The sequence below is a fragment of the Triticum dicoccoides genome, chromosome 5A, assembly GCF_002162155.2.
Source record: "Triticum dicoccoides isolate Atlit2015 ecotype Zavitan chromosome 5A, WEW_v2.0, whole genome shotgun sequence".
In the NCBI taxonomy this organism is placed as follows: Eukaryota; Viridiplantae; Streptophyta; class Magnoliopsida; order Poales; family Poaceae; genus Triticum; species Triticum dicoccoides.
In genome coordinates this window covers 256,039,943-256,064,782 of record NC_041388.1, presented here as the reverse complement: position 1 = coordinate 256,064,782, position 24,840 = coordinate 256,039,943, and the positions used below count along the sequence as shown (strand labels likewise).

General features: G+C 43.3%; 1 protein-coding gene across 16 annotated transcripts; it reads left to right on the top strand.

The window, feature by feature from the left end:
* Positions 1–20,603: 20,603 nt before the first annotated feature.
* Positions 20,604–24,602, top strand: LOC119300863. 16 transcript variants are annotated; one of them, XR_005146802.1, is made up of 6 exons: positions 20,604–21,245; positions 22,452–22,519; positions 22,598–22,684; positions 22,814–22,899; positions 23,095–24,155; positions 24,327–24,602. XR_005146802.1 is itself a non-coding variant. In XM_037577761.1 (6 exons), the coding sequence occupies exons 1-5, from the start codon at positions 21,076–21,078 to the stop codon at positions 24,113–24,115; spliced, it is 465 nt and encodes a 154-aa protein (XP_037433658.1). In that variant the 5' UTR covers positions 20,604–21,075; the 3' UTR covers positions 24,116–24,143; positions 24,327–24,587. The 16 variants fall into 16 exon arrangements, 3 of the variants coding, with proteins under 3 accessions (XP_037433658.1, XP_037433657.1, XP_037433656.1); XR_005146803.1 differs by having other exon boundaries at positions 22,598–23,169; positions 23,863–23,930; positions 24,051–24,155; XR_005146794.1 differs by lacking the exon at positions 22,814–22,899 and having other exon boundaries at positions 23,095–23,169; positions 24,051–24,199; positions 24,327–24,587.
* Positions 24,603–24,840: the final 238 nt, after the last annotated feature.

The following is a 24,840-nucleotide window of genomic DNA, read 5'->3' as shown; positions in this document are numbered from 1 at the left end:
GAATGTGCCATATGAGTGGAGTAGAAGATATTAATTAAGATAGACTTACTGGTACTAATTCACGAGGATCTTCACAACTATCAGCAGATTTGCAGATGGAGATCACGTGTGTGCAAACATAGTATCCACAAAGGTTGGAACCTGCTTGTTGCTGAGGACACTGAAATTTTTTGTACATAATTAGTTATGTATTTGTCCTTTTAGGAACAACCTAACCGGTATTAGATGTATTTTTTCTTTGGACAAAAATAGAAAGAGGTTTATTTATAAGCTTGAACATTTGACTAGCGTAAGAAAATGTATTTGCAGACTATTGGATAAATTTTATGAAAATAACGGATTTTGGTGTGTTACCGGAGAAACGATCTCGTGTTGCAGAGGTAGTTCCCTCTTGAATAGGTTCCCTGGTTTAGTTTTCCACAATGCGAGCACACTGCAAATGAAGATGAATATTGAGAACATAAATTATTGAACTAGATATGAATGCAAATTAATTTCAACATCATAGAATTCAATACCTATCCATGAATTGCTGAAGATGCATTAGATCCTGAGCGTTTGTTGACTCTCTGAGAGAACCCATGTAGTAAACTGTGTTCTTGTTTGTAACAACAAATACCAATATCCAGTGAATGCTACATATTAAGAAAGCTATGAACTTACGAATTATGTTGAAATCTGAAAGACAATCAGTGTATGCGTGGTTGTTTACTTGACTTACTGTTCATGATATGGCTAGAGAAATGATTCTGCATGGGACGTGTTTTCGAGGATACAAACGACCTGTTAATGGCCCAGTCCCGTAGGTCCTTACCATCTAATGTTGTGCCATTTGCTAGTGCAAGATCTATGAAATACACACTCTACATTTTTCTTCTCTGCTCGTTCAATCCCCTGAGAGGAATAAAATGCAGTTAGCTATTTATCATTTACAACCTTGTATGGAGAAGTTGATCAGAGTTTGTTAAGTACTTACAAAATCAGGCATCTAACAAGAGTGTCATCGAGCTCGTTGAAGTTGAAGAAGAGATGTAAGTCCTCGAAACTCACATTGATGGAACCAGCATCGTGTCGAAAATGATCTCTGTTGTGGTGGACTAGCAGACCATGATGACCTGCTAACATTTGATCCATGCATTTTTCATGTAACTCGCGGCAACTGGAGCTGCACTCATCAAAGTATTCACCAACAAGAAATGGCTGGCCATGGACGTAATTGTGTGCTTCAAGTACGCCTGCTTTATTTTTAGCAAGCACGAAATCTATTTCTGCATCATTCATGCCGTCAGAAATAATATTATTCTCCGTTTCGAACAACTTGTTGTTAATTTGGTTCTGGGCGGTGAGTGCTTTAAGTAAGAGGCAATCATTCTCTTTCCTCTTTGCTCTCCCAGCACGCTTCCTCGGGGGTGCAACCTTTTTGGCCGCTTCCTTATTCGTACTTGAAGCATTTCTGGTAGAATGTCTGGTTGGCTGAAAGGTAGCCTGCGGAGCATACGGTGAAGCTTCGACGGACTGCTTAGCAGACGGTTTAGCTATGCGGACCGCTAAGCTGGCAGTGCTGCTGTGATGGACTGTTGGGCTGTAGGAGCAGAGGCATTGACTACTGAACATTCATTGAAGCTATGTCAGGTTTCTGCGCAGCTGGTGCCAACTTGTTGGTGTGCTGAGGAGGCCGTGCCAACATGTTGGTTTGCTGAGCAGGAAATGCTGACGCATTAGTATGCTGATCACGTGGCTATGGACCGACAAACTGATCAGCAGTTGGTTCTGGACCTACAGACTGCTTAGCAGGTGGTTCCGAAGCATCATACTGCTTAGTAGTCCGTTCCACCAGGTTGGTCTGATGAGCATGTGCTACAGCTGGGTCTCCCCCCGCTGCTTCAGCGGCCGACATCTGAACCGGTGGTGCATCTTCAGCAGTTGTAGGCTTGCCACTGGCTGCTCTGGGGCGGACGATGACATGGCCTATACGGCACAAAGTCAGGCCGGCTGATCACAGGTTGATGCATCAGCCGTTGCTTTACGGGTATTAGGTTCTTTGGGGGAAGCACGCGAGAGCTGCTATGGCAAGGAGAGTGTCACCGGTTGAGGGGCGACATTGGTTGCTCTTGGCAGGGCTTCAGGGATCTCATCGATGAACTCTATTTCCTTTCGTGTCCACTGGATGTGATGTAACATTGTTTCTCCCAAGGTCCTTTGCTCATCAAAGTCTCCTAGGACATTCTTCAGGGAAAATTCATTGAATCCAGGCTTTACTTTAGTCACGTAGCACTTCACATAGCCCACCTTCAATGGCACATTGTGCAACAAGAGGCCCTCTTCCAAGAAGGGTGGGCAAACCCAAGCTTTTGCACATTTTAATGTACCTTCATAATGTGTAAGCACGCCCTTCAGTCTATCTTTCATTCCAGATGGATCAGATATAGCATCATAATGAGCAGCTGCAGTCTTAGTGTCGTTGGGGTGAGCTGATGCACAACTACTCTTGTGAGGTGTTGTCGCGCAATAAGCAACATCCTCCATGCCCACCTCCCCTCTAATCTGCTAGCTATCTGTCAATGTGAGAGTCTTCTACGTCATCATTGACTCCTCAATATCTTTTCAAACAGCCAGATACATGTCCTTCCTCAACCTTTCATACAATTCATTCTGCTTCATTTCACTCCTCGCTTTTTTCATGTTGAGCCTCTCTTCTTTGCTGAGTGTGAAAGCCCTCTTGTGCGGACAGAATGTCACATGGCCCTGAGTTCCTGTAGAACCTTCCAGTGATCTTGGAAGCCTTTAACATCACGCGATATAGTTCTTCATCACGTGAGTTTTCAAAGTAATAAGTTCCGTCATCACGCCTCCGTGCACGTGCCCGCAAGTAGTCTCTAGCGCGTTTGCCCCTGATTTCACAAAAGGCCGGTTTCCCACCCGCCGCTACTACTTCTTTGTCCTCCTGGTCCCATATAGGTTTCATGCCGTAGTATCCTACCACACCCATAAGGTGGGGATGTGTGTTCCTCTTCTGAAGTTTCGATTTCTTGGCACTCTTCTCAGCAAACTCTGTAGTTGCCCTGACCCTTTTGAATTCTGCCCAGTCTGCCTTTGTAATTTGGGGGTATGCGGGGATTGGGTCCTTGCCTTCACTCAAGTACTTCTCGTACAACGCATGCTTCCAGTTTCTCCAAGCATCCCTAGCCGTCTTCAGTGCACGTGTTCCACCTACATCCTCCATTGCTTTGGAACGTTGAAGGGATCCATGATCTCCCGGACTATCCTTTGCCGTGTTTCTGTGTCAGCCTTCTGAAACCTCAGCAGATTAATGTTAAGCCTTGCCCTACCAACAAATCCACACACACTCCTAAACCTCGTGTGTGCTTTATCTGGTTTGGTTGGAGACCAAGACTTTAAATTGATCTCGGTTACTTCATATACACCTTTTGTAACATCCCAAATTTTCAATTTGGAATGTTATACAATAGATCATCATTGCATACCATATTTTATTGCATTTTGGTTGATCCTCGAAATTCTACGCAACTCAAGGACCCTCGGAGAGAGTTGGGGATTTCGTTATTTCCATATTTGAGTTTTCTCAAAATTTGAAAATAGGATCATTTGATTTTATTTATTTTATCTTCAATTATTTCTATTATCAAAATATGAGAGAGGGAATAAAATGACTTTCCCAAAATAAAGAAATATTGAGGATTTAATAAAAAAATCAAATAAGGTTTTATTCTGGAGTTTTTCGTGGTTTATTTGAATTTAGGAAAAATTGCACGTTTTCAAAAATTGCATTTAGGGCCAAGAAAATGTTCATCCTGATCTAAATGTTTTATTTAGGCGGTGAAAATTTGTTTTGGCAATTTTAGATTTTTATTTATTTTTCTATCATTTTTCTTAGTTTCGGCGAAATTGTTTTTTTTAACCCCACGCCCGACTGGGCCAAAGGCCCAGCGGAGCCAGGCCGGCCCGCCAGGCCACCGCCTCCCTCGCCAAGCTGCCGCCGGACTCGGAGTCCGAGCCGGGCACGCGCCACCGACCCCCTCCCCAAGCAAGGCCGCCCCCTCCCTCCTTAAATAGCCACCCGGGGCCCCCCTAGAGCCCCGAGTCGCCGCGCCGCCCCGCACCGCAAGCTGCCGCCGCCCCGCTGCCGCCCGGAACCCCGCCGGAAGCCCCGTCCGACCGAGCCGAGGTAGCCGCCCCGCCGCCCGGTTTTCTGAGAAAAACCAATTCGGTTTTTTTTTTTGAAAACCCTAGTTTTCATTTTTTAAATAGATCGGTTTTTTTCCGGTTTATTTATTTAGCGAGCATTCGCTCGTTCGTTCGTTTTAACGAACGCATTCATCGTTTAGTTCCAGAAAACGAACGTTCGTTTGTTATTTTGTTCGTCGTTTTTCTTTTTCTCGGATTATTCTGGGATTATTTCTGATCGCGATTTCTGATCCGATTTTCGTTCTAGTTTAACTTTTCGCTCGTTTATCAGAATCAAGCGATTCAAGCGCGTGGAGTTTCGTCTCGAAACCCTCTTTCCGTTTAACCAACTCAAACAAGTTTTTGCATTTGTAAAATTTGACCTAGATCCAGAATAGTAAATGAAGCTTGTTTCTTTCGCCGTTTGTCTTTCGTTGCTTCGTTTGATTTGATTCTTTTTGCCAATCGGAGTTCTTAAGTTGAACTATCTGGTTAGATCTCTTATTCGAGTTTTACCTGTGCATTAGATGAGTACTTATTGTATGCTTGTTTGTTTGCGTTAGAGTACCCGAAGTGTGCCGCTTGCTACTTCGAATCGCTAGGTTTCACGGATCATCAGCAAGGCAAGTAACACTTTGATCATACTTCCTACTACCAAGTTTTTATTGCATTAGATCAATCCTCACAGATTGCATGATTAGGATCTAATTAAATTGTGGTTTTGGGAAGTAGATGAGGTAGTGCCTATTACCCGTTTTATTATCAAACCCTTGGGAGTTACTTCTACGTTTGCTCATTATGCCATGCTATGCTAGTAGACGTGGATTGGATGAGTGTATCCATGACAGATGTGAGATTGTTAAATTAATGGTTTATCTAAGGTGGCAACTTAAACACACATCTGGGTGGATTGAGGCACCTGGGTATTCCAGTGATTGCCTGTTTTCTTTTGGACCGCCACCCAGGCTCAAAGGGGTCATGAGATTATTCATACTAGAAACTTCCATGTGCAGCCACAACCTACTATGGGCTCTAGCATAGTTGACTAATTTGTGCGAACTCTTTCAATGGTAGACTAGCAGATGTAGGGGATGTAGGTTGGTACGGTCTACCCGTTCGTAAGGTGCTAGCGCTTCTGAAAGACTATGTCTTGGTCATCCGTTTCTCAAACACCATGTAGTGCGAGAATCCCAATGGAGGAGATCGAGTCTTGTGGGGAAAAGTGCGCAAACCTCTGCAGAGTGTATAAACTAATCATGCTTAGCCGTGTCCCCGGTTATGGACATCTTGAGTATCTGGTACTTGGATTATCATGTGAATCTCATCATGTTACTCTAAATTAATTTTGTTGGGTTTTAATGTTGATGCTTAATTGGGATTGAGAGGGTGTATACACTCTCAATATTTAACAACTACCATGATAGTTAAATAAATTTATTCCTTTGCAGTAGGGAAAAATTGGCTTTTCGCAAAACTGTAACCATAGAGCTTTCGGCCAGCCAAATATGCATGTAGTATAGTCTTATTCTTTCATTGCTCTCTATGTGTTACATTGCCAGCATATTCCATGTGCTGACCCGTTTCGGGCTGCAACGTTCATGTTGTAGACTTTTTAGACGACGAGTAAGGAGCCTATAGGTCGTGGTTCTATACTCAGTGATGCCGTTGGAGTTGATGGACTCACTTTTCTTCCAAGCCTTCCGCTTTTATCGTTAATAGATGGCCTTAAGCCATATTCATTGTATTAAGTTCTCTTTAGAGACCCTCGATGTAATAAGTGTGTGATTGCTACTCTATTATAAATCCTTCAAGTACTGTGTGGTGTCAGCATTACTGATCCAGGGATGACATCGGAGCACAGAGATTGGACCGTTTGAGGTCTGGTCGCTACAAGATGGTATCAGAGCACAGCTGACTGTAGGACACGACCACTAAGCTAAAGACCTAAATCACTACTCACTCTTCTCATTTCTGACTCCTCATCTTTTCTACGATTTTAGGATGGCGGATGCAAGGAACAAGTTCACCCAGCCGGATGAAGATACACCCTTTGGACGTCACTTGAAGGAAGTCACTAGATACCTTAACATAGGAGTACCAAGCTTCACCGAAACCTACAACGCCACTTTACCGAAAGAGGAGCGCCGGATGATTCAAGTTCAAGTTCCAGGAAGGACGTTCATGCCAGTCACTAAGCCCATAGAGTTTTCCTTTGATGCACCAACCTGGAGTCTAGGAAAGAGCATGTCAGCTCACATCACCACAGGACGCATTGGAGAAGTTTACCGCAATGATCTCAAGGATATTATCTACCAGATTTGTGGGTGCCGAGATGAGCACTGGGAGATGATCAGCACCAAGAGGGATAGATCAATCACATCTTTTATCCAGGAGTTAAACCAGCACATTCGACATCAGGAGAATCAGATGTGCACTGACATGATAGACCTAAAGAAGGCGAGGACAAGAATCAAGGAACTGGAGGAAGAACTCAAGGCTACACGTGAAGATTATGAAGAGGAAAGAAGTACTAGTGGACAAGAATGCCGACCTAACAATGAAGATCAGAATATTTATGGGAGGTCCTACACCAGTAGAGGAAGACGAAGAACCCAAGGAGATTCGCCCGGAAGACTACATCATCATCGACGACACCGACTCGGATCCAGATGATAGTGATGATGGCTATGTTGATGAAGCTGGAGCAGATATCATGGAGTCGGCAACCGAAGAATATTTCTAGTAGACCACCCCAACAGTGGTAGTAGTCCACCATGTAAATATATTAGTCCAAGCACTTTTTCGATAGTTAGACCGATTGTATGCCCTTGTTTGATTGAATGAAGTGAGTTGTTTGTTTTGCCTCATGTGCATATGGGTAGTGTTTTCTCTTTAGACCCCCTCTATTCTTAATTCTCATCTTTCTAAACCCCTCAGATGCCTCCGAGACGTGACCCCGGATTTACCTTCCCACCGGAGCTCATTCAGTTGATCCAGCAGCAGAATACTTTGATGCAGTTGCTAGTCCAGAATCAGAATCAGGGGAACAACAACAACAACCCACCACCACCACCTTTTGATCACTTAGCCTGTTTTCTTAGGCTAAATCCTTCGGTGTTCTCTAGTAGCACCGAGCCGATAGTAGCAAATGATTGGCTCCGCAAGACAGCTAGGGAGTTGACCACGGCAGGACGCACAGATGCGGAAAAGGTGAAGTTTGCCGCACATCAGCTTGAAGGACCCGCAGCATCATGGTGGGAGAATTTCACAGCCACTTTCCCTATCGACACTGTCACATGGGACCAGTTCTAGCAGGCTTTCCGTACTGCCCATGTTTCAGCAGGAGCCATGGCCATGAAGAAGCGTGAGTTTCGCAACTTGCGCCAAGGAGGGCGGACAGTTGGCCAGTATGTGGAGGACTTTAGTAAGCTAGCACGTTATGCCCCAGATAACGTTGCTACGGATGCAGCTAAGCAGGAGAAGTTTCTGGAAGGACTGAATGATGAGTTGAGCATGTAGTTGATGGTAGCAACCTTCAACAACTACCAGGAGTTGGTAGATCATGCTCTTATGATTGAAGGGAAGCAGCAGCAGATTGAGAATGGCAAGAGGAAGTATGGACAAGGGAAGTACAATTTTGGAGCTCAGCAAAAGCCACATTTTACCCCTAGACCAGGAGGACACTTTCAGCATACCCATGGAGGAGGTAGCTCGCATAATCATAATGGCCCCAAGAACGGTAATGGGAATGGAGGAAACAACGGCCAGAACCGTACAAACCCATCAACCCCAGCCAAGAGAGACCTGAGCCAAGTCACTTGCTTTAAGTGCCAGAAGACCGGACATTACGCAAATGAATGTCCTGAATCCCAGAATGAAAATGGCAATGGAAGCTCTGGAAAGAAGCCGAACCCTTTCAATAGGGGACAGGTGAACCACGTAAACGTGGAGGAGGTTGAAGAGCAGCCGGATGCAGTAATCGGTAAGTTTTTGGTTAAGTCATTTACTGCACTCGTTCTTTTTGATACTGGTGCATCGCATTCATACATATCAAGGGGATTCATGGATAAGTATAAACTGCCAACCCAAGCCCTTAGGTCTCCCATGTTAGTAACCTCACCTAGAGCAGAGTATATGGCTAGTCTATGGTGTGATCGGTTACCATTAAGGATTGGTAACTATGTATTTCCCTCGAACCTAATAGTATTGGAATCTCAAGGATTGGATGTGATGTTAGGCATGGATTGGTTATCAAAGTATGAAGGGAATATTGAATGGGCCAGTAAGTCAATTTTGCTTACAACGCCAGAAGGAAGAAGGATCAAGTATGTATCCCGGCATATGCCGAAGAGGACTCAAGTAAATTCCTTAACAGGAGTTGTGCAGGAGGAAGTACCAGTGGTAAAGGATTTCCCTGACGTATTTCCAGAGGAGTTGCCAGGCATGCCACCAGATAGAGATATTGAGTTTTTGATTGAGCTTTTGCCAGGCACAGGACCAATATCTAAGAGACCATATAGGATGCCCGCAAAGGATTTGGAGGAGATTAAGAAGCAGATTAAGGAGTTATTGGATAAAGGTTATATTCGCCCAAGTTCTTCACCTTGGGCATCGCCGGTACTTCTAGTGGAGAAGAAGGATGGAACATTAAGGATGGTTGTTGATTATAGAGGATTGAATGAAGTAACCATCAAGAACAAGTACCCACTACCGATGATCAATGATCTGTTTGATCGATTGCAAGGAGCTAAGGTATTTTCCAAGATCGATCTGCGATCAGGATACCATCAGTTGAAGATTCGAGAACAGGATATACCTAAGACGGCTTTTACCACCAGGTATGGGCTGTACGAGTATACCGTTATGTCTTTTGGTTTGACTAACGCACCTGCATATTTCATGAACATGATGAGCAAAGTATTTATGGAGTTTTTGGATAAGTTCGTCGTAGTGTTCATTGATGATATTCCGGTTTACTCAAAGAATGAAGAGGAGCATAAGGAGCATTTGTGTTTGGTACTTGGAAAGCTCAGAGAACATCAGTTATATGCCAAGTTAGCAAATGTGAGGTTTGGTTGAAGGAAGTTGGATTCCTTGGACACGTTATATCCGGAGAAGGTATAGCAGTAGATTCCACCAAGGTTGACACTGTGACAAATTGGGAAGCGCCAACAACAGTTGGAGAGATCCGGAGTTTTCTTGGACTCGCAGGATACTACCGGAGATTCATTGAAAATTTCTTGAAGATTGCGAAACCTATGACAGAGTTGTTGAAGAAGGACACCAAGTTCAAATGGACCGAAGAATGTGAGGCTAGTTTCCAGGAGTTGAAGAAACGTTTGGTCACATCACCAGTGTTGATTTTGCTAGATCAGACCAAGGATTATGAGGTGTATTGCAACGCTTCACGTCGAGGACTTGGAGCAGTGCTTATGCAGGAAGGAAGAGTTGTTTCATATGCCTCACGACAGCTTAAGCCTCATGAGTTAAATTATGCCACCCATGATTTGGAATTAGCAGCCGTAGTGCACGCCTTGAAGACTTGGAGACATTTTCTCATTGGAAACCATTGTGAGGTGTACACGGATCAAAAGAGTTTGAAGTATATTTTCACGCAGAAGGAGTTAAATCTCAGGCAAAGGAGATGGTTGGAGCTCATCAAGGATTATGATATGAGATTGCATTATCATCCCGGAAAGGCTAACGTAGTAGCTGACTCGTTGAGCCGTAAAAGTCATGTAAACACCTTAATGACGGGAGGTTTACCAAGAGAGTTAGCCGAGATTCTTCATGAGCTATGTTTGGAGATAGTTTCGAGAGGCTATGTAGCAGCATTGGAGATTCAGTCTACTCTGATGGATAAGATAAGAGAAGCTCAAAGGACTGACAAGGAGATTGCTTCTATTAAGGAGAAAATGAGAAAAGGAAGAGCTAAAGGATTTCGTGAGGATGAACATGATACCTTATGGTTTGAAGACCGTGTTTATGTGCCCAATGACCAAGAGATCAAGAAGTTGATTCTGCAAGAGGCCCATGATTCACCATATTCGATTCATCCAGGAAATACCAAGATGTATTTGGATTTGAAGGATACTTTCTGGTGGACCGGAATGAAGAAGGATATTGCGGAGTATGTAGCAGTTTGTGATGTATGTCAGAGAGTAAAAGCAGAGCATCAGAAGCCAGCGGGATTGCTACAGCCATTGCCAATACCTGAATGGAAGTGGGATAAGCTAGGCATGGATTTTATTACAGGATTGCCCAGAACTCATTCAGGCTATGACTCGATTTGGGTAGTAGTCGATCGTTTGACCAAGGTAGCTCATTTCATCCTAGTGAAGACTACCTACACCAGTTTACCTCAAAGTTCTGGAATCAGTTGCACGAAACTTTGGGTACCAGGCTAGAGTTCAATACAGCTTTACATCCGCAGGCAGATGGACAGACCGAGAGAGTCAATCAGATTTTGGAGGATATGCTGAGAGCTTGTGCGCTAGATTACGGATCTAGTTGGGACAAGAATTTACCATACGCAGAGTTCTCTTACAACAACAGTTATCAATCTAGTTTGAAGATGGCCCCTTTCGGAGCCTTGTACGGAAGGAGGTGCAGAACCCCATTGTCATGGGATGAAGTTGGAGACCGATAGTTGTTTGGACCGGATTTGATTAAGGAGTCTGAACAAAAGGTGAAATTGATTCGCGATAAGCTCAAGGTAGCCCAGTCCAGGCAGAAGAGCTACACAGATTCTAAACGCAAGGAGATTGTTTACGAAGTCAGAGACCGAGTTTATCTTCGAGTATCTCCACTTCGAGGATTTAAGCGCTTTGGAGTTAAGAGAAAGTTAGCGCCACGTTTTGTAGGACCATACAAGGTTTTGGAGCGCATGGGAGAAGTAGCTTATAAGTTGGAATTGCCTGAAGGATTGTCAGGAGTTCACAATGTGTTCCATGTTTCCCAGTTAAAGAAGTGCCACACAGAGATGGCTGATATACCGCTGAGAGATACAGTGCCGCTGGAAGCGATTCAGCTGGACAGTGATTTGACCTATGAGGTGAAACCTGTCAAGATTCTTGAGTATGCCAGCCGAGTAACCCGTAGCAAGGTTATCAAGTTTTGCAAAGTTCAATGGAGCCACCACACGGAGGATGAAGCCACCTGGGAGCGAGAGGAAGATCTGTTGAAGGACCACCCTCACATATTTTCTAGCCAACTCGAATCTCGAGGGCGAGATTCATCTTAACGGGGGTAGGTTTGTAACATCCCAAATTTTCAATTTGGAATGTTATACAATAGATCATCACTGCATACCATATTTTATTGCATTTTGGTTGATCCTAGAAATTCTAGCAACTCAAGGACCCTCGGAGAGAGTTGGGGATTTCGTTATTTTCATATTTGAGTTTCTCAAATTTTGAAAATAGGATCATTTGATTTTATTTATTTTATCTTCAATTATTTCTATTATCAAAATATGAGAGAGGGAATAAAATGACTTTCCCAAAATAAAGAAATATTGAGGATTTAATAAAAAAATCAAATAAGATTTTATTCTGGAGTTTTTCGTGGTTTATTTGAATTTAGGAAAAATTGCACATTTTCAAAAATTGCATTTAGGGCCAAGAAAATGTTCATCCTGTTCTAAATATTTTGTTTAGAAGGTGGAAATTTGTTTTGGCAATTTTAGATTTTTATTTATTTTTCTAGAACTTTTCTTAGTTTCGGTGAAATTGTTTTTTTTAAACCCCCGCGCCCGACTGGGCTAAAGGCCCAACCGAGCCAGGCCGGCCCGCCAGGCCACCGCCTCCCTCGCCGAGCTGCCGCCGGACTCGTAGTCCGAGCCGGGCACACGCCGCCGACCCCCTCCCCAAGCAAGGCCGCCCCCTCCCTCCTTAAATAGCCACCCGGGCCCCCCCTGGAGCCTCGAGTCGCCGCGCTGCCCCGCCCCGCAAGCTGCCGCCGCCCCGCCGCCGCTGCTGCCCACCGTCGCTGCCCGGAACCCCGCCGGACCGAGCCGAGGTCGCCGCCCCGCCGCCCGGTTTTCTGAGAAAAACCGATTCGTTTTTAAACCCTAGTTTTCGTTTTTTAAATAGATTGGTTTTTCCGGTTTATTTATTTAGCGAACGTTCGCTCATTCGTTCGTTTTAACGAACGCGTTCATCGTTTAGTTCCAAAAAACGAACGTTCGTTCGTTATTCTGTTCATCGTTTTTCTTTTTCTCGGATTATTCCGCGATTATTTCTGATCGCGATTTCTGATCCGATTCCTTCTAGTTTAACTTTTTGCTCGTTTATCAGAATCAGGCGATTCAAGCGCGCGGAGTTTCGTCTCGAAACCTTCTTTCCGTTTAACCAACTCAAACAAGTTTTTGCATCTGTAAAATTTGACCTAGATCCAGAATAGTAAATGAAGCTTGTTTCTTTCGCTGTTTGTCTTTCGTTCGTTTGATTTGATTCTTTTTGCCAACCGGAGTTCTTAAGTTGAACTATCTGGTTAGATCTCTTATTTGAGTTTTACCTGTGCATTAGATGAGTACTTATTGTATGCTTGTTTGTTTGCGATAGAGTACCCGGAGTGCGCCGCTTGCTACTTCGAATCGCTAGGTTTCACGGATCATCAGCAAGGCAAGTAACACTTTGATCATACTTCCTACTACCCAGTTTTTATTGCATTAGATCAATCCTCACACATTGCATGATTAGGATCTAATTAAATTGTGGGTTTGGCAAGTAGATGAGGTAGTGCCTATTACCCGTTTTATTATCAAACCCTTGGGAGTTACTTCTATGTTTGCTCATTATGCTATGCTATGCTAGTAGACATGGACTGGGTGAGTGTATCCATGACAGATGTGAGATTGTTTTGATGGTTTATCTAAGGTGGCAACTTAAACACACATCTGGGTGGATTGAGGCACCTGGGTATTCCAGTGATTGCCTGTTTTCTTTTGGACCGCCACCTAGGCTCAAAGGGATCATGAGATTATTCATACTAGAAACTTCCGTGTGCAGCCACAAGCTACTATGGCTCTAGCATAGTTGACTAAGTCGTGCGAACTCTTACAGTGGTAGACTAGCAGATGTAGGGGATGTAGGTTGGTACGGTCTACCCGTTCGTAAGGTGCTAGCACTTCTGAAAGACTATGTCTCAGTCATCCGTTTCTCAAACACCATGTAGTGCGAGAATCCCAACGGAGGAGATCGAGTCTTGTGGGGAAAAGTGCGCAAACCTCTGCAGAGTGTATAGACTAATCATGGTTAGCCGTGTCCCTGGTTATGGACATCTTGAGTATCTAGTACTTGGGTTATCATGTGAATCTCATCATGGTACTCTAAATTAATTTTGTTGGGTTTTAATTTTGATGCTTAATTGGGATTGAGAGGGTGTCTACACTCTCAATGTTTAACAACTACCATGATAGTTAAATAAATTTTATTCCTTTGTAGTAGGGGAAAATGGGCTTTACGCAAAACTGTAACCATAGAGCTTTCCACCAGCCAAATATGCATGTAGTATAGTCTTATTCTTTCATTGCTCTCTATGTGTTACATTGCCAGCATATTCCATGTGCTGGCCCATTTTGGGCTGCAACGTTCATGTTGCAGACTTTTCAGACGACGAGTAAGGAGCCTATAGGTCGTGGTTCTATACTCAGTGATGCCGTTGGAGTTGATGGACTCACTTATCTTCCAAGCCTTCTGTTGTTATCGTTATTAGATGGCCTTAAGCCATATTCATTGTATTAAGTTCTCTTTAGAGACCCTCGATGTAATAAGTGTGTGATTGCTACTCTGTTATAAATCCTTCAAGTACTGTGTGGTGTCAGCATTACTGATCCAGGGATGACACCGGAGCACAGAGATTGGACCGTTTGAGGGTTGGTCGCTACACCTTTAGGCTGGTGTGCGGGCTTCCTTGGAGCGTTCCTTTGTATCCAGATCAGAAGGGTAATTGCTACAGCTCTATCCCGTTCAAGATTACTTGATCCCTCACCATCTGCTGAAGACCTAGGGTTGTCGGAATCAGATGAAGATACATCGCCTGAAGCATGAGTGCCATTGCTGCTACTCAGCATCTATAGAGAACACATGCGAAACTCAGGAAAGGAGGATAAGCATAAAACTACCAACTTTGTATCAAGCTGTCTAAATATGTCATGCAATAATTTAGAAAATGTATGACTTATTTGTTAAGTTTGTGTGACTCGGGCGCCCGTGATCTGTAAATCGGTAGTAACTTATTGGAACAAATAAAGCTTATATGTACTAGTTAATAAGGTAGATAATGAACATATATATGCTCTCCGTTATTTTATAGCCAATTTGGGAAGATATGAAACAAAATAGGAAAAGGGATTGCGAGGAAATGTGCCTCACCGTGATGGAGAGCAGTAACTAACAGGTTTCTTAATGCAAACCCAGCCAGACCACAGGAGAGGCGAGGGTTACATGATCGATATGCTCGAGGGTGGCTAGCGAGCAACAAAGACGGCGGGGCACGGGCATCCGCGTGTTGGGAATGGTAGTGTAGGTAGGCTTGACGCCGAAGAGCGGGCACATGGCCAGGATGAGCATGCCAGCACCGGAGAGGGTTCTGCTGTGGATCTGGGGGGGGAGCTGGCGATGGAGATTGGGTGGATTAGTTGAGTGAAACGCGAGCGGGCGGTGGGGGTGTTGGTGGCCTACGTGAAAACGGTGAAAAAGTATCCCCGGTCAGCGGCTGGAAAGACCTATGCAAACGGTTGCCTCTAAGCTCGTGTGCACAAAGAGAATAATTTCGTTTGAAATGAAGACGACTAATTTTGGAATGAAGACTTGAGTTCATCATTTCGCCTCTAAATTTTTCCCACGTTAAGCAATCACCATTATGCCATGGGTTTGATTTGCTGGCGCATTTCAGGTTTCGTGTGTTATATTTAAGACATTTTTTGGCATTTACCGTGCCTTTTGGCATATAAATCAAATCCTAGCCCGACTACATTTGCTGTTGAAAGGGTTGAGGGTTGTCGTTCGATCTGGGAGCATCCAACAGTGCAGACGTATGATCCATGGGGTTTGGGTTCTGGCCAATCAGAACGCACGAGTTAGATTGTGCGCGGAGCAAGGGGGCATCGGCCACGGTTTGGTAGGCACACAGCTTTCGTGAGTGAATCATGTGCTATTTAAAAACATTTACATGAACTAACAACATATTCTCATTTGAATGAAAACAAGAGTTCATCATTTCGCTTCCAATTTTTTTTTCCATGGTAAGAAATCACAATTGTACCATATGGTTCAATTTTCTCGTGCATTTGAGGTATCGTTTGCTATATTTGAGTCATTTGCTACAGTCGCAACTATAGATGGGTGCTAGCTAGCAAGATCATGTGTCGCTTTGGGAGTTTTCATTCATTGTTCGAGAAATAGGAAAAAATTCAAACAGTTCGGCCGCAGGGTGCGGTCAGAGGCGTAAGCCTTGTTGATATTCTAATTACAAGAAATGCATATAGAGTCCGGAAATAACAAAAATCGGTGTATTAGTGTTGTGTGCTCTCAGGATCCCATGGAATTTTTTTGGTAAAGATGGCGCAAGTTTTGATGCTCACACCTTCCAAATCGGAGCATCTCACAAGAAGGATCATAGTTTCCAAAAGGAGACGCGACACTTCGGACTCCAATCGTCAGTGACTACATCATTCCGCCTCGAATTTTTTTCACGGTAAACAATCACGTATATACCCTAGGTTTGATTTTCTGGCTCATTTTAGGTCTCGTTTGCTATATTTAAGTCATTTTTTACACTTACCTTGCATTTAGTGCATATAAATTCAAAACCGTTCTACAACTACATCTGGGTGTTAGTTAGCGGAGAAGGTGTACAAATCATTTGTGCATCGCTTTGCGAGTTTTCATCCGTTTGTCCGAGAAGTAGGGAGAAGTTCAAACATTTTCGGCCGTGAGGTGCGACCACTGGCATAGGCCTAGTTGGTATTATAATTACAGGAAATTCAGATGGAGTCTGGACATCATCAAAATCGATGTGTGCCTGTGGCATGCTCTCACGACCCCGTGGAAAAAAATTGGTAAAGTTTGGCACAAGTTTTGATGATCACTCCTTCCAAACCGGAGCATCTCACATGAAGGATCATGGTTTCGAAAAGGAGACGTGTCAATTCAAACTCCAGTGGCCGGTGACTTCATCGTTTGGCATCATAAAATTTTTCATGGTACGCAATCACCATTATACCATGGGTTTGATTTTCTAGCGCATTTCAGGTATCGTTAGCTATATTTAAGACATTTTTTGAGTTTAACGTGCATTTTGTGAATAACAATAAAATTACAACCGGAACTGCATTTGCTGTCGAAAGGGATGAGGATTGTCGTTTAATCTGGGAGCATCCAACAGTGCAGACGTATGATCCGTGGGGTTTGGGTTCTAGCCAATCAGAAATCACGACTCAGATCGCGTGCGGGGTTTGGTCGGTACACGGTTTTCATGAACGAACCGTGTGCTATTCACAAACCAGATTGCATATTTTTGTTCACACATACTATAGTGAGATCAATTGAGTGTGCTACCTCTATGATGATGACGATGATGATGATGATGATGATGATGATGATAATAATAATAATAATAATAATAATAATAATAATAATAATAATAAACCGTTCATATTCATTGCCTGAGCTGACACCATATTAAGGTCAACATATTAACGGTTCTTACATCAACAGAAAATTGGGCATAGCTCACAAATTCAGTACACGCGACAGTTCTAAATTGAGTGAATTAAGTTGCAGGGTAGGCATAAAGACTAGTCTTACGGCTTAATTCCCATGTACATGGGGGAACTAGGGTCATTACGTTGACCCCGAATGAACTTGGGTTTTCTAATGATTTTACGCTTCTCTGTTACATGGGTGCGTGATCCCTTGGCTGGCAACTCAACAAATTCATCGTACTCGTCCTCATTGGCAACATCCTCGACACGCAGTACCCTCCTCTTCCCATGCATCACTACATGGCAGTTCTTATGCAAGGGGTCTTCCGCATAGAAAATCTGGGTAGCATCACTAGCAAGAATGAACGGGTTTGCGTGATATGCCATCGTTGTCCTATTAACACAGGTCTTCCTGTAATCATCAACCTTTACATGACCAAGAGGGATCCATGTGCACCTGAATAATGCTACCTTAACTTTCACATAGTTAAGCTCCCAAATCTCTTTGATGGTTCCATAGTATACCCTTCTATCAGCTTCATATATAGTCATGCATTCTATTCGAACAGAGTTGTTCTGATATGAGGTCTTCTCATCACGTTCCTCAGTGTAGAACGTGTATCCATTTATGTCATATGCTTGGTACGTGAACACCGTAGGTGATGGCTTTTGTGCCAACCACGTAGCATTGTCATCGATGGATCCTTGTGCCAAAAGATTCTTCTACCATTCGGCGTAGTTATTAGTGTGCTCCTTCATCTCCACATCTGATGAGGGCACCATTGGTAAGAAGCTTTGGCGTATCTCCGCCAAGTGTTCTTTGGCATAAGCGCTGAGAACTGGGCTGTTAAGCAAGGACCGACTTACCTTTCAGCCTTCCCTCGTGGCGAGAGAGGGGCAAACCTATAGGTCTTTGTTTCATGTATTCGGTGCAAAACTCAACCACCTCCTCCGCGATATAACGTTGTAGGATACTTGACTCTAGATGGTGTCGGTTCTGACAAAAGAGCTTTAGTATTCCCATGAACCGCTCGAAGGGATACATGTTGCAAAGAAACACAGGACCATAATACTTTATCTCATCGACAAGGTGCATAGTGAGATAGACCATGAAATATGAATGGCGGTGTGAAAAACATCTCTAGGTTGGACAATATTCTTCCAATATCATCTTGCATATGATCCAACTCTTCAGGATCTACAACTTTCTGCCATAGTTGGTTGAAGAAATCAGAGAGCTCAATGAGTGTGTTTCTTATATCTTTGTCCATCAGATTCCTGATGGCCACCGGGAGGATTTGTGTCAAAATTATGTGGCAATCATGTGACTTCATGTGTCCCAACTTCATTTTAGCTGAGCTCACATCCACGAGACTTCTGATGTTTGCGGAGTAGGAAGAGGCTGTCTTAACTGACAACAAATAGGTGAAGAACTGTGTTGCTCCTTTTTGTACTGAAATTCTAACTCTGGCGAGCTTTGATGATTTGTCATCATCTTCTACTTCACTCTTGCATTTTGATTGATCAGCAAGCATATCAAGCCGTGAACCATCACCATCCTTTCTTTTACCTTTAATCTTGAACAGAGTACCAAGGATGCTTTCACATACGTTCTTCTCTAGGTGCATGACATCGATGCAGTGATGTACACGTAGAGCCTCCCAGTAAGGTAATTTCCAGAACACCGATTTCTTCTTAAACACTTGACCCTTGGGTGTTTGTTTCACTGTCAAAGTGTGCTTCTTACAAAGCACAACATTAATTTGTTTAGCCATGTTGTGGACCACCTCCCCCTCATAGGGTTTTGGGCCCACATCTTCCTCTGCTGTACCATCAAATTCAGCTTTCATCTTTCAGTATAGGTGATTTCTCCATAAGAACCTACGATGACACAAATACACGGTTTTGCGCAAGTTGGGAAGAAATCTGCTAGCTATCTTATCCATGCATGTAACATACCCTACATCTCCCTTTGTTTTCTGCCCCGACGTGTTGCCTAATTCCGGCATATCTTGAATTGTGTGCACCAGCATCGCATGTAGATCGAAAATCTCCTTCCTATAAGCATCATAACATTTTACAGCAGGCGCATCTATCCACACTATCAGTAGTTCTTCTACCAGTAGTTGAAAGTAAATGTCGATGTCATTTCCAGGTTGTTTTGGGCTTTGGATAATCATTGACAACATAATGTATTTGTTCTTCATACACAACCAAGGAGCTATGTTATATATGCACAGAAGCACCGACCATGCTGTGATTGGTGCTCATATCGCCAAAAGGATTCATCCCGTCAGTACACTCCCCGAGCCTTATACTTCTAGGATCCTTCGAAAAGTCTTCAAACTTGTTGTCGATTAATTCCCACTGAGCCCCTTCTTTCGGGTACCTCATATACTTATCCGCAGTTCGCTCATCATGATGCCACTGCAACCTATTTGCCTCTCTAGGGTTTGCAAACAAACGCCTCAACCTTGGAATTAAAGGCAAGTACCAAACAACCTTGAACGGGATCCCTATCTTGATCTCGTTGTCCAATTTGTACTTGTCCTTTGCTCTCCTACACTTGTATCGTGCATGCTTGCATGTGGGACATGCACAGAAATCTTTGTACTCACCATGGTACAATATACAATCATTCACACAAGCATGTATCTTCTGTACTTCAAGTTCCATTGGGCAAACAATTTTCTTCACTTCATTCGTGCTTCTGGGGAGCACATTATCTTCCGGAAGAATTTATTTAAAATGAACTAACATCTCTGTGAAGCCCTTGTTTGATAGACCGTTTGCCGCTTTAAATCTGAGAAACGCTAGGGTGGCACTCAACTTGGAATATTTCTTTTTGCAACCTGGATACAATTCTTTCTTGAAGTCCACATCAACGGTTGGCAGATCCTTGTACCCAATCATATCCTTTTTGGGGCCCTTGAAATCTGCAATCATAGCAGCAAAATCTGGCATATCAAGATTGTTGTCATCTCTGTCGACGTCTTGGTTTTCCAGTGGGCGTTTCGGCTTTCCGTTGTTCCATTGGTAGCTTGAAGCCTCTGCCCTTATGTTAGATTCATCATCCATGTGACACTGATCGGGGTTTGGCATCTCGCAGCCCTGGGTATATTCATCCATGGCATGCTCTTCACCGTGGTTGGTCCAACATGTATATCCATCCATGAATCCTCGAGAGACTAAGTGCCACTGGACATCTTCAACTTCACGTGACTTTGTATTGACACAATCAGTACATGGACACAGGATGTAATCCGCATCACCAATTCTCCTCTTTGTACTTTCAGCCAAATTCATGAACTCTGTCATGCCACTGATAAAATCTGCGGTTCTCCAATTCTTCATCCATTGAGATTGTTCCATCTGCACCACACGAGTGGTAATTTAAAAAACAACAACATTAATACACGGATTAATTGTTTCCCAAAGATGCATGCATAAATCACAAGGTTTTATTTAAAACTATAATGAAGCTATCCAACTCACCTCCACAAGGCTCCCTCGATTGGAGGTTCGTCGGCCGTTCGATCTGCCTTTCTAGCGCGCCTAAGCCATTGGATCTTCACAGCAGTTAAAATCAATTTTCACCTCGTGGTCGTTTTCGTTGTCCAATGACTGGTGGGCTCGTGCGGCACGTTGGTTGGCTGGGTTGCCCGTTTGCAGGTGCAGGTGGTTTTGCCCAATCAGCTCGGTGCGCCCGCACCCAATCACCCGCGTCTCGCCCCACTCCCACCCCAGCCGCCAAACGAACCCTAGCCCTCTTTCTCTTTCCCCTCGATCCCCACGAGCCGCCGCACCCCTCCCTCGATCCCCACCATCGTCTCCTCGCCAGCAGCCTCCGGCCGACCTCGTCTCTCCACTCGCCTCCTCCTCTCCTCTATCATGTCGCCGTCGATCCCACTGCCAGCCTTCTCCTGTGCTTGCCTCCTCCTGTCCTCTTCCATGTCACCGTCGATCCAGATCGGACGTAGGTCGTCTTCGCGATGTGGGTGCGGATGTAGGGGAGGTGTAGGATGCGGACGACAAGGGAAGGAGGAGGCCGGCGAGGAAGGCAAGCACAGCGGGGGAGGAGAAGGTGAGCGATCCTAGCATGGGGAAGGGGCAGGGTGAGGCCTCGCTCACCTGTCGGCAGCCGAGTTGTTGCGCCACCGCGTCGTCACCTCCTCTGCACCATGAGAGGCGCCACCTCTGCCTCCAACCCCCCACTGGGCAAGGAGCTCGAGGCAGGCGGTCTGGGAAGGCGAGAGGAACCAGGAGCTCATCCCTCCTCCCATGGCTGCCTCGTGGATCTGGAGGTGTCTGTTGCAGGCGGCGCGAGCGATGCAAGCCGGCGGCGAACTAGGTGCTCCACTCTTTCTCTCCCTCTCTTAATTTCTTCCTCACACGTATTTTACTTTGCTATTATATGGATTTTTAAACTTGACGTGTGCAGATCTGACATAGAAGAGAGGAAGAATAATTTTAGCTAAGAGTGGAATTTAGAGTTCAAAGAATCAGTTGATGCTATTGACCAAAGAGCGATTTTTGTTACAGTTCCTCTGAATTAGTAAACCGGAAGGACCAAAACATCATCAGTCAGCCATTGTTGTTAGATTGATGTTTCCTTGATTACCACTTTGTTTGGTGGCTACACTATAAATTCTTGAGATATAGTGCAATGGTTGATAGTTTGTTGCATAATGATATTGATTCTGCGGAACTAATACTCTCTTTGTATATCTAGGATTCCTACTAGAACATGTCATTCCAAATTGCGACAATGATCTTTCTACTTATGAGTAGTCCTTTTTATACTGAATTTTGATGCATACTCTGTGGCTGGGCGACCCGCTCACCTGAAGCTCCCTCAATTTCCATTCGATTCTACCCATTCGATCTACACAAGTCAGGTCAACGCTGCTCTGCCGGACGTTAGATTTTTACTGCTTTTATTACCTGATGTTCTTTCGTGGCGTACTATGACTGGTGGGCTCGGCTCAGGCCTCCATCGGCTAGGTTGGATTTCGTTGGGTGAGCCTGTCCCTGCCGCGTCGCACGTCATGTCGTACGCTGACTGCGTCGTGTGTGTCGTGGGAAGCCATGGAGAGGTTGGCCGACACATGCGCACCCGGCTTGTGCGCCCGAGCTTGTGGTCTCGCAATGACAGGTCGGCCGGTGCTGCTCCTGGTCCCGCTTGTCGGCTGCCCTGGGTTAGGATAATAGGGCATGGTTTATATTGTCTATTCTTTCTGCTTGATCAGCTTACAATCAGATTGGTGTAGTGGAGCTAAAAATACATTGGCTGGTTGTGTCTCTTAGTTTGGCAGAAAGCGCAGCATGTCAAATTGATCGGTGTCCATCTCCCTCAATTTCTGCATATTTATATTTGGGAAGTGAACCAGGCTACTCATCGATTAATAAAAGCTTTATAGTTCTGTTCTCCTTCCATTATTTCTTCATTATTATTCATTTATGCTCTTAGATTAAAGGTATTATTGTGATGATGTCCTGTTGTTCTGTAATGTATTTTTGATTTTTTTTCTGTGATTGTACTCAATGGTGATTGCAGGTCCATGGACATTGTCATAATGGTCACCTTATCGCAGTGTATTATTTTTGGATCTCATATTCCTCAAGGTAATGGACAAGAATTTGTGTACTCGCTTGGCTAATGTTTTACTAGACCTAAAGATTTTCCCTGCTCTGCTCTGTTAGGCGCTCCATCCTCTGATTCAATGTCTGACGATCTAAGAAATAAGAGGAGGAATAATCTAGCAGAAGAATTTGGTGAAGAAGAACAAGGTGGTATTTCTCTCGTGTGAACACAATCAATTGTTTTCTTGATGTTATCACCCATGTGTTAATGTTGTAGAAGATTTATCATTTGACTTCTTCTTTTAGGTTTAATTTGTGTTTAATTAATGCCCACAGATTGTGATGTCCATATATGGGGATTTTTTTGTCAATTTTGTTGCTTCAGTATGTAGGTGCTACTGTCCATGTGGGATATCTAATAGGTCAGACTGGTTTGCTAGCTTAATTTTTTAGCTTGATGTTTTCATTTAGGGGTGTCCTCTTCAGCTGCATCTTTTGTGCAGCTACAAAATTCTATGTTTCAAAGCACTTATTTCCATATTCTGTTTATTATTTTTAAGTCATGAAAACTCTTTTCGGTCTGCTTGATCACTCCACTTCCATGTTTATCCTTGCAGAAAAGAATACCTTTATCCTGATAGGCATGGAAACACCGGTTCGCATTGAGTGCATCATCGCTAATCAGCTACTATGTATGGTCAGCGGACATGCTTGCTTATTCCTGTAACATATCATTACTCTATCTGCTTAGCCTTTCTAACTTTTAAGATTTGATCAATTCTTTAGAAGTTCATACAGATCTGGAAGTATTTGGTTTTGTTGGTCAAATCCGTTACATGTATGTCCTTGTTTATTTTATTGTTCGAACAAGATATCAGATCACCTACATTCATTATTCTTGATTACAGTCTCGTACTAAAGTAATCTAAAATGGTCCGAATAGTTGTAGTAATTCATAAATATTTTCAGTGTAGTTCTTATTTGGTTTCTAGGCATAGATTTTACTTCAAAATTTTGATCTTTATTTGGTTAGTAAGGCTCTAGAATAAAACAGACCAATGATATATATACAAATAGACACAATAGGAGTTAACTGGTACCTAGCTTTTGAAACCTCTGATATATACAAAATATTATTTGAGTAGAACAGGAGAGATGCAATCTTATGGATATTTCTGCATTTGTAAGAAACTTTCCAGCTTGACAAGAGGGCTTGACTAGCCATGTGTAGGACTCAGCCATGCTGCCTTCCAAATGATTAGTCATTGGTGTTTTCTTATGTTCCTGTTAGCCCAAGTGCAACAGATAAGTAGACTGTTATGTTGAAAAAAGGAAAGAGACTACTCTTTTGTTACTTACAGTACAGATATAAGCTATAACATCAGAGAGCAATGGATATAGAAGAAATATGTAAACAGTTGTCCCTAGAAGAAATATGCAACTACTTATTCAGGTTACGTAATTAATAACGCATCTATATCATTACATACACTTACTGAATGTGCCTTTTGAGAGTGAGCTTCTGTCAGTACCTCACACTTATCTTATATGCCATTCCAACTATCTGTTGCAGTAGAGAGCAAGGGACATATAAGAAATCTCCAGGTAGCTTCACTTAGATGCATCATCTTCTGCTAGGATTCAGCTTGAAGAACGACCTTCTCAGGTTAATTCTTGGGTCAGTGTTTCGGCTTTTCTCCATTGGTTCGTAAAAACCGCATGGTAACTTGACTTTACAGAGAACCTGCTGCACTATAACTTTGGTTTAATCTGTCGATAATGCCCATGGGTATATTCTTAGTGTATGTTTGACCAGATTGTTTTAACTTGTGTTGTTCTTATGCTTCAGGAGACTGCAACTGACATGCTGGATGGGGAATAACCAAATTTGTGGACAAAGACAAAGAGTTCATCGCAAGGGGTGGTGTTTAGGATATATACACAAAAGAGGAAACTTTTTTTTGTACAGAACCAAATTATATGATGTAATTGACCACTATTTCTAAGAAATGTTCATCATGTATTAAGTACATTTTATTGTGTCACTTTTTTTGAGGGGTAGCTTTATTCATCAAACATCACAAAGTGTGTGATAGAGTTCATCAAACCAGGCTTTATTGTGTCACCTATGTTTACCTTTGTTTTTACGGTGTCGCCTATGTTTACCTTCTTTTTAGCGTAAGCTATTTGGACTTTCTAATTGCAGGCTCAGTTATTTGACCCACCGATGTTCTAATTTGTTGCATAATTACATTAAGCAACTATTTACATTTCATTCTTTGTTTGTATTTTTTTTAGAACTTATGCCTCCCTATTCCTGAATAACATAACAAATTATGCATGCTCAAGTATATATTTTGAAG

What these genes read in the sequence shown, in the direction of transcription:
- LOC119300863 (XM_037577759.1), top strand. Translation starts at nt 21,076, where the DNA reads ATGAGAGGCGCCACCTCTGCCTCCAACCCCCCACTGGGCAAGGAGCTC. An exon ending in GCAAGCCGGCGGCGAACTAG is followed by an intron (nt 21,246 to 22,451) that starts GTGCTCCACTCT and finishes TGGTGATTGCAG; the next exon opens with GTCCATGGACATTGTCATAA. An exon ending in TGGATCTCATATTCCTCAAG is followed by an intron (nt 22,520 to 22,597) that starts GTAATGGACAAG and finishes CTGCTCTGTTAG; the next exon opens with GCGCTCCATCCTCTGATTCA.